Source organism: Sinocyclocheilus rhinocerous, unplaced genomic scaffold (genome assembly GCF_001515625.1).
Source record: "Sinocyclocheilus rhinocerous isolate Xijiao unplaced genomic scaffold, SAMN03320098_v1.1 scaffold1515, whole genome shotgun sequence".
NCBI lineage: Eukaryota > Metazoa > Chordata > Actinopteri > Cypriniformes > Cyprinidae > Sinocyclocheilus > Sinocyclocheilus rhinocerous.
In genome coordinates this window covers 276,633-286,169 of record NW_015627243.1, presented here as the reverse complement: position 1 = coordinate 286,169, position 9,537 = coordinate 276,633, and the positions used below count along the sequence as shown (strand labels likewise).

General features: G+C 36.8%; 1 protein-coding gene across 2 annotated transcripts in view; it reads right to left on the bottom strand.

Moving 5' to 3' along the window:
- Positions 1 to 372: 372 nt before the first annotated feature.
- The window catches only part of LOC107724592 (E3 ubiquitin/ISG15 ligase TRIM25-like), a 10,279-nt gene continuing 1,114 nt past the window's right edge, over positions 373 to 9,537 (bottom strand). The window contains exons 2-9 of one of the 2 annotated variants that reach the window (XM_016533586.1): positions 4,077 to 4,434; positions 3,837 to 3,971; positions 3,045 to 3,137; positions 2,481 to 2,714; positions 1,864 to 2,020; positions 1,620 to 1,664; positions 1,482 to 1,523; positions 373 to 1,393 (exon numbers count right to left, since the gene is read on the bottom strand). In XM_016533586.1, coding sequence (XP_016389072.1) covers positions 834 to 1,393; positions 1,482 to 1,523; positions 1,620 to 1,664; positions 1,864 to 2,020; positions 2,481 to 2,714; positions 3,045 to 3,137; positions 3,837 to 3,971; positions 4,077 to 4,434 — 1,624 coding nt within the window. In that variant the 3' untranslated portion in view covers positions 373 to 833. Of the gene's footprint in view, positions 1,394 to 1,481; positions 1,524 to 1,619; positions 1,665 to 1,863; positions 2,021 to 2,480; positions 2,715 to 3,044; positions 3,138 to 3,836; positions 4,435 to 9,537 lie in introns of both variants that reach the window. The other variant, XM_016533577.1, reaches the window with a different exon arrangement.

Here is a 9,537-nt window from a genome sequence, read left to right as displayed (position 1 = left end):
TCGCCAACAAAGAACAAGAAAAATAAGATTTGAAAGCTATTAATTAATAGACTAATTTAGCCTTTTTTGTTTGATCCAATTAACATAACTAAAGATAATGCTTTAACAATGCAGTATGACAAGGCATAGAATGTGACAATTAGCATTAGAAATACTTTTTGCAGTCACACTATAGAATTTGTTTATTAAAGTGATTTCTTTTGCCTTGCCTTACCTTAGTGTCTATTTTTGATACACCTATGTGTAGTCACAATGTAGTGTTTGTTTTGTTATTAATATTTATTTATTTATTTATGTATTTTTATTTATTGTATAAATATATTATATATTTAATATATTGTATTTATATATTTTTTTATTTATGATGTGACAAAAAGGGAAAAAAGTTGATTGTACACTGTGGCTTGCCATGGTGAGGCGCGCTGTGTTTACCTCAGACACTAACAAGCTGAGCCTGGGGAAAGCCATTGAAGTTTGAGTGTGCATTTATTACTCCTGATATTTCAGGTATGAGTTTATAAAAAGTGAAACGTGTGTTATTGTTAATGTAAAAACATGCCAGTTCACATTTCCTATGTTTTTGAAAACAAATAACTAATTCGGGGTGATTATTTGAGTAGAGTTTCCGGATGAGGATAACAGATTAAAAATTATGGTTGGACTGTGTTGTGATTTTGTAAATAATAAATTTACTTAAGAATGTGATAATTTAATTTTTTTTAAAAGACTAAGAAATCGTAATTGTATACTTGTTCAGAGTAATGTATATGTTTTATGAGAGTGAGGGTCCCGGACCCATTAAACATTTACTAACTATCACTGTTAGTACAGATTTACTCATTTTGATTTGCTAAATCACAAATAGTCACTGATGAGTAATTTTTCCAATCCTTAAATGAAAACCCAGTATAGAGAGGCTGAGAAAATGTGGTCTGGATTCTGTGCAGGAGGGTCATTTTATCAGAGACATTGTAAAATGACACAGTTCCTGCTTCTTGATCAAGAAACACTCCAATTTTAGAGACCAAGCTAATGTTGGTCTGTTGGCCATTATTCCATACACAAAGATTAGCTGCTGGAAAGTCACATTTCCAGGATCTGTTGTTAGAGCCAAAGATAAATGTTCCTCCACCTTTATTAATCTGGTCATATGAGAATGCAATAGAGCATCCTGTTCCTCCCCACTGAACTTCAAAATAACAGCGTCCAGATAGACTCTCTTTACACAATACCTGGTATGTACGTTTAGAAATTGAATTCAAAACTGATTGGTTCAAAACTGGATTCCATGAATCTGTGCTTTGCTGAACATCACGCCTTGACACAGACTTGTTATTTTTTACAGAGAGCTGAGTACAGGCTGATGAGTGGTTCAGATTCAGTTCAGAGGAATCTGTTGATAAAAAGAAAATGGAATTAAACATATGTACTTCAGTAAGGGATTTTCCTCACTCCTGACACACAGCTACAAAGTGACTCACATATAAAGAACTCTTCTCTGTTCTTGGGTTTAGATGGCAAATCTAAACAAATAAAAAAAAAAACCGTAAGCACATACAGTATGTATGTATCAAGTGTATCATTTCAGAATAAAAATGTGAAAAAATATATTGACTTACATGCTGTGATCTTCTCATTATTCACCATTATATGGATAGTTGGAACTATTAAGACACAAATTGTTTAACGTGATTATTTTACCATAATTGATGGATATTATTAACAATGACTTACAATTCTGGTTTCAAATCCTGGTTTTCACAAAAAAAAAAAAAAAACTGGAAAAATTACCAATGAATTACAATTCATTACCACATTAAAGATAACAGCTTGGTAAACAAACATCCTTAAAAGCTAACTCACCTTTCTCTGATATCCACAAAATGTCTTGTTCACAGAGATCATCCAGTTGACTTTTCAGGTCACTGACAACTGTTTCTATTTCCTCAAATGTCAGATGTTGGCTGATGGAGATGTCACACAAATTTGAACATTGGTAGCGGGAAACAGATAAGAAATTCTGCAGATGGAAAAAGCAGCAATAAATCATAAAACATTTCACAATAAGGCTTTTGATGCAGACCAGAGTCTGTTAGATGTCAGAGTTAAGTTAGTTTGGTGGTTTTCTCCGCTGTCTGTTTAAAAAGGTGGCCTGGGGTTCATGTCATCTTCAGTATGATTTGCAGTTGGAATGAGAACACAGGTGCTGCTCTGTAAAGTGTCTCTAAAGTGTTGTGATAAATCCAAAAAGACAAAAACATAAATAAAATAGCAAAGCTGGCATCTTGTCATCCTGATTCATTACCTAGCCCTTGTTTTGTGCCCTCTAATATTATTCCCTTTTGTATTACCAAACAAATGACATAGCCCCTAAATTCTAGCATCAAATTTGGTTTCTGACCATGCAGTCAAACCAAGAGTGAAAACAGCCTTAAAAAAACAAACTTCCTCTGCTGTAGATGATCAAAGAGTTCTGTTACCTGAATAACATAGATGTCATCCTCTATCAGAGAAAGCTGCCCCAGTTCAGCATGCTTCTTCCTCAGATCACTGATCTCCTGCTCCAATGTTAGTACGAGTTCCTCAACTCTGCTTACTTCTGATTTCTCCTGAGCTCTGATCATGTCTGTTATCTTGACTCGTCTTTTCTCCATTGAGCTGATCAGCTCCGTAAATACCTTCTCGCTGTGCTTCACGGCTGCTTCTGCAGAGCGCTGTTAGATGACAGAGAGAAAACTTATATTAGAACATCTCATTGAGTCAGCTCTTACTGTAACCCACAGACAAAAACTCTTGAATTACACCTAAAAACAAGTTAACAATAAAATAAAACCATATAAAAAAAGATTACAGAACATATCAGAAAGCATACCACTTGTTTGAAATAATGTGCTGTATGATAACTCATATGTTTCCAAATTATACTCCAAGGAAAACTTTTTTTCAAGGCATATTTATCATACTATAATTCTATACCATAGTTTACCTATCTTTGTACAATTGTACACTAATATCCTATAATATATTTATAACAATGCACTTACCTTATGAGAGTCCACAGCTTCTCTTAATTCCTGTACCTTCAACTCTCGCTGATGTATTTCTCTTTGTAGGCCATCTTGATTTTGCAACCGCCCCTGTGAATAAATTTGTAATGGTTTCGTATTATGCTTCTGCAATAATATGTTTGTTATGGAAACTGTTCCCAAACAGTGAAAAGTAAATAAAATGAAAGAAAGATGAGATTGCAAAGCCATGACGAGTTTTTCCAGTTGAACTCTTAAAAACTCTTGACTCTCAGTATGCCCACTGCCTAATCTACTGATTCACTGCAGTAAAAAAGTACTTTCTCAATCTGGCAAGATAGGTTTCTACCAGCCTGCCAGGAAACAAAGGTGCGGGGTTCTATAATGCACATTTCTGAGGAACAAAATTCCAAATAAAAATACATAAACTTCTGAGGAGGAACTAATCTTCTCAAAAAGTTCTGTTAGAGACATGAAATAGCATGTAAACTACCTATCCACAAATCAAGGGTTTAAATGAGCAGAAAACTTTTTTTGACCTAGTCTACTATCAAGTAGTGTTAATAATATTTTTAATTTGCAACAATTAATCTATGTCCAGTACTTTAGCATCGGAGGTGGAAGACAACTTAAGCTGAGAACACATACTTCATACTTTTGTATAAGTATAATATTATGTTAATTAGTCTAATAATATTTCTAATAATAATTGTTCAGAACAATCGTTTCATCTGTTGGAATTAATTTGAATGTCAGAGACTAGGGAGGTAGAAAAAAGTTTCACTGATAAATATATTTGAGATGCCTTACCTGTATTTTTTGTCTTTCTGCTGCAGGTGAAGTCAAGTTATGGTTCTGGTGGTTGATCAAAGCGCACTGAACACATATCAACTGCTGATCTTGGGAACAGTACAGCTCCAGAGGTTTATGATGTTGGGAGCAGATCTGGTCCAGTAGATGTGGAGAGGCATTGGCTAGTTTGTGCCATTTTAATGCAGGAGATGTATAATGAGTTTTGATGTGAGATTCACAGTAAGAAGCCAAACACACCAGACAAGCCTTGAAGGCTTTTAGTTTGGTCTCTGTGCAGATGTCACACTCGACATCTCCAGACACAGCAAAACTCAGGACAGGAGAGGCTGTTCCTGCTTCTGGTGCTTCTCTCTTCATTCTCTCTACAACTTCAGACAACACAGTGTTTCTGCTGAGAACTGGTCTTGGGCTGAACGTCTGCCTGCACTGGGGGCAGCTGTAAACGCCTTTCTGATCATCCCTATCCCAACACTCATTAAGACAGTCCATACAGAAACTGTGCCCACATGATGTACTTACTGGATTCTTCAGAAGGTGAAGACAGATTGGACAGTTAAATGGATTTTGATCATCAGAGGATTCTGCCATGTTGTTGCTGCGAAAACAGTAAAAAACTGTAAGTGATGTTACCGGAAAAGATTGAATCACATAAACTAAAACTCAAATCTCACTCAACAGCTTACAAAAATAAACAAAACACTTAAATATAACATTGTAATTTGGTTTACTCAATGTTGCTACTATAATAGAAGTTCAATCATGACAACTCTCTGAAGATTTTAGCATGGTGATGGATATGACAATGTTAAATGGGTCATATGATGCGATTTCAATTTTTCCTTTCTCTTTGAAGTGTTACAAGCTCTTGGTGCATAAAGAAGATCTGTAAAGTTGCAAAGACTAAAGTCTCAAATCCAAAGAGATATTCTTTATAAAAGAGTCAACCACGCCTACCCAAAAACGGCTCCAACAAAGCTGGAAGAAGAAAACAAAACAATTAAATATGTATGCTGCTGCTATACAGTAATATGCTTAAAATCATCCCTATGAGGCAGAAGGAATATAAAGATAAAACCCCCCAGAACAAGCAGATCTATTGCCAAGATATATGTACTGCTGCTGCTCCGGAGAGCCGTGAGACCATGTGTTTGCTATCTATGTGAGCCTGGGCTTTGTCGAATGGCTTAACGCTAGTGAACTATTGCTGTGTCTACCTGATCGGTTGACCAGATAGCTTAAACGACTGACCTGAGTTAAATGTGTTTCTGGGCTAATGGAGCCCAGATAAATTAACTAGTGGCTTAACAATGTGAACCTGGGTGCTGTACCCTTAGGCATTACCGCGGGAAGTAGGGGTGCTGAGGGTGCTGAGGGTGCTGCAGCACCCCCTGGTGTGTAGCCCTCTTGGAACAAAATTAATGCTTAAGGTTGATTCAGTATTACTCTTAATGAAAAAAAAAAATCCCACACACAACATCAGCAATACTACAATGACAAAGTAGCTTATATTAACATAAAACTTTTATTAACAGAACGAATAAGACATACCCGCTGAATCACCTGGCTCAGGCTCGGACAGCCTGAGCAAATAGTTTTAAATTTGTCATTCAAGAGTTGTAATTTTTTTTCCATTAACGTTCACCAACGTTACTGCAATGGAAATACTTACCTTTAACTCTCCAAATAAAAATTTGCAACATAGAAATGCTGTGCATGCTGCTGCTGAGAAAAATCTCACTGACTGAATGCCTATGCAAGCTGCTGCTACTGCTCAAGAGACTGAACTGCTGAGAGCTCAATTAATTAGGTAATATAAGTAGCTAGGCGGATGCCTATTTTACTCTAACACGGTGTCCACGCCAGACGCGAGCGGCACAACATGACAAAGTCAATAGACCCGTTACGATAGGTAAAGCTGTCCGCAATGTAGGCCTATGCAGTACAATACGGCCAACGAAACAAAACTTCTGCTACTGCTACTATTGATAATATTCACTAACATTTCAATACTGAGTTGAAGTACATGCTGTTGCTGTTAATGATATTCACAATGTTGTAGTAGGAATTTACTGTGCGAGCTGTTGCGGTTGTAACATTTAATCAGAATTTGCGAAGCATAATTTACTGCTGTTGCACGAAACTTGCTGAAAGCCCTGTTGAATAAGCAAAGTAATAAATGCCTATTGCACTTTAAAGAGTTAATTTACCCTCCATGAGTTATCACTACGCTACTATATTAGCAACAATAATAATATGACTTGCTATGCATGCTAATATTATTTCTAACCTTGCATCTGAATTTGCTATGCGTGCTATAAAATTTGCTAACATTGCGATCTGAATAGCTATGCATTCTGCTGCACAAAAGTACTTAGAATTGCTACTGCCCCTTTATTAAATAACCAAACACAGCTTATTTCGCTTTGAAGAGTTCTATAAACTCTATTGAATTGAATAGCAAAGTAATAAAATGCCTATTTCACCTAAAAAGTTCAGTACCATCCAAGCGTTATATTATCACTGAAATTTCAGGCAACTAAATGTACTTTCTGCTGCCGCTGCTATATTAGCAACAATGATAATTGGATTGCCATGCAGACTGCTGCTAATATTTCTAACCTTGCGTCTGATTTTGCTATTTATGCTGCTGCTATTAAAATTCACTAAACTAGCAATCTGAATAGCTATGCATACTGCTGCTACAGCTGCACAAAAGTACTTAGAATTGCTATAAACGTTTTTATTAACAAGCAGACGCAATCAAATAATGTCTATTTCACTTTGAAGAATTCACAAAATCTACTGTAAGTCCTGTTAAATAAGCAAAGAAATAAAATGCCTATTTCACTTTAAAGGGTTAGTTCACCCAATAAAATTCTGTCAAACCTTCATCCACCACTGGATACCTTCCTTGGGCCAAGTGCGTGGACCTTACACTGCTATTAAAGGGTTAGTTCACCCAAAAATGAAAATATTTTTCTAAAAGACAGGTATGCATCTTACTCTTAGATTTGTCTTTCAGAATTTGATATCTTTGAATTGATTATGTAATTGCCATGATACAAGTTTACCTGACAAATAATAAATTGTTATATTTGATTTATTCTTAACTTTTCTTGAACTTATTCCTCAAGTAGATTAAGTGAAGGAGTATGCTTCCGCAAAACTGCGTCCAGGGTTATGTGCATAGCATGGGCACATCAGGTGAGGCCATGGGTTTCTGACTAACCGCTGGACCTTAGTTTAAGTTGTACTCAGTTACGTTAACCATGTATATGATTTCAGAGTTAATTAAGTTGTACGAAGTTATATTAGCTATCGGGGTCTAGACAAGGGGTTCTAGAAGAACCGCTGATTAATGTGAGCATTACATGGGTAACTGTAGGGGGCTAAACAGACCTACTATTTAAGGTATATTAAATAGTATTAGCCACAAACCTCTGAATAAGGTTCAGACTGGCGAGTTTTGTGATCGTGGAGCCCACGCATAGCGGCCGCCGTGAGGCATCCTAAATAACAGAGATTCCTAATGAACGAGAAAATACAAAGTAAAGAGTTAACTAGAATAATCAAATGTCAGAATAATTAGAGACCGACAAACAACCAATTTGCCTTTCAACCTAAATTCGAGGTAATACTAAAATGGGGTCAGATTAGATAATAAAATGGAGTCAGATTTCAGTTAAACCTAAATTGAATAACTCTGCGCGCTGAAAAGACCGAACACGCAAGTGACCGTCATCCACCACTGGATACCTTCCTTGGGCCAAGTGTGTGGACCTTACAAAAGTTTTGAGAAACGTGTTGTTTCGAGAACTGTATGAATGGTTTGGAAAATTGTGTCAAAAGAAAAACTGCAATCCCATACATCGGGCAGAATCCATGCATTATTGTAAGAAAAATATCCATATTTCAAACGTAATAAACACTTTTCTCTCACTTCCGTTATCTGTAATACGCGGAAGCCGTTCTGGCGGATGACGCAGCATGTATGCACAGCGCGCGTGCCTCTGAGATATGCTAGTCTCGCAAGTTTGTTTATAGGAGCAAAGGAAGCAAAGTTTCCTTACTTTAGCAAAGGAAAACCAGTCTCCTCTTGGTTTATATCGAAATCCTCCGACATTTTTCTTTACAAATCCTCGATTTGTACTTCTAATTCGTGACCGGCGTTTTGTTTTGTTCTCTCTCCACATTCGTCACTAATCACGCAACGCGCGGCTTCCGCGTATGACAGATAGATGAAGTGAGAGAAAAGTGTTTATTACGTTTACTGTTCAACTGCAACACCCGCTGACTGCAATGATAAGAGCTTGGAATAGCCAGGACAATTTTTAATATAACTCTGACTGGATTCGTCTGAAAGAAGAAAGTCATATACACCTAGGATGCCTCGAGGGTGAGTAAAACACAAGCTAATATTCATTTTTGGGTGAACTAACCCTTTAATAATTCACTAATAACGCTATCTAAAATTCTATGGATACTGCTGCTACACTCCATGAAAGTATTAGAATTGCTGTAGCCCATCCATGCATTATCACTGAAAATTCATGCAAATAAAGTACTTTCATCTGAACTCTTCAAGTGTACAGGAATTAATATACAGTACTAGCCTATTCCATTTTTCGAGCTAAAACTTTTTAATGAGGTAAATGAATGAAGGCACCTTTAAATTCAAGAAATTTCACAGATTAGTAGTTCAAACACTTTTTTCAGAAAGGTGCCTACTGAAAAAAAAAGAAAAAAAGAAGAAGAAGAAACCCTCTATAGAATTTTAATGGTTATAATGGGAATTGTGTTGGTTTTAATGGAAACTGTAATGGTCCCTGTGGCTTCCACTGGTAATTTGTTGTTGCCTTATATTGGTGGCATGTTAAAATGGTTAACAGTTGACAGTGAAGTGTAGTCAATTTGTGCTCTGCATTTAACCCATCCAAGTGCACACACTCAGAGCAGTGGGCAGCCATGTGCTGCGGCACCCAGGGAGCTGTTTGGGGGTTCGGTGCCTTGCTCAAGTGTCTCATCTCAGTCATGGTATTGATGAAGGAAGAGAGCGCTGGTCATTCTCTCCCCCCACCTACAATCCCTGCCTGTACCGGGACTTGAACCCACAAGCCACAATGTTTGGATTACAAGTCCAACTCTCTAACCATCAGGCCACGACTGCCCCCAGTTTATGATTTGTAAATATTTTTTTCCCCCCAGCAGGGTTTTGCTTCACTAAATTTGGGTTTTAATTAATCTTTTCACACATGATGACATGATTCATTTATCGTTAGTCTCAAACTCACCTCATTTCTCTTTCTCTTGTTTCTCTAACTAAAACCACGTCAAGAGAGATATTTGCGTTCCCTCGCAAAACTTGCGTTCTCTCGCAAAGATATTTTTGTTTTGCCATCATTTATTGCTTTATTTATTATATTAATAATACACTTAATGAAATGTGAAGAATATGACATAAAACATGACATACAATTAATAAGGCTAGAAAAACTTTGCCTCTATAACAGTAAAAATGCACATGTAAATCAATTTCAGGGGGCAAATATTGTCCCTTAATGGAAAAGGTGTAACTGCGGTCTAAGTTGGGGGTACTCAGAAGAACGTTAGGCTAAATGCCCTAGGGGTACGCCATTGTAAAAGTTTTGAGAACCACTGGCTTAATGGATTACTGCGTTGATTGCCTGTAGTATATTTT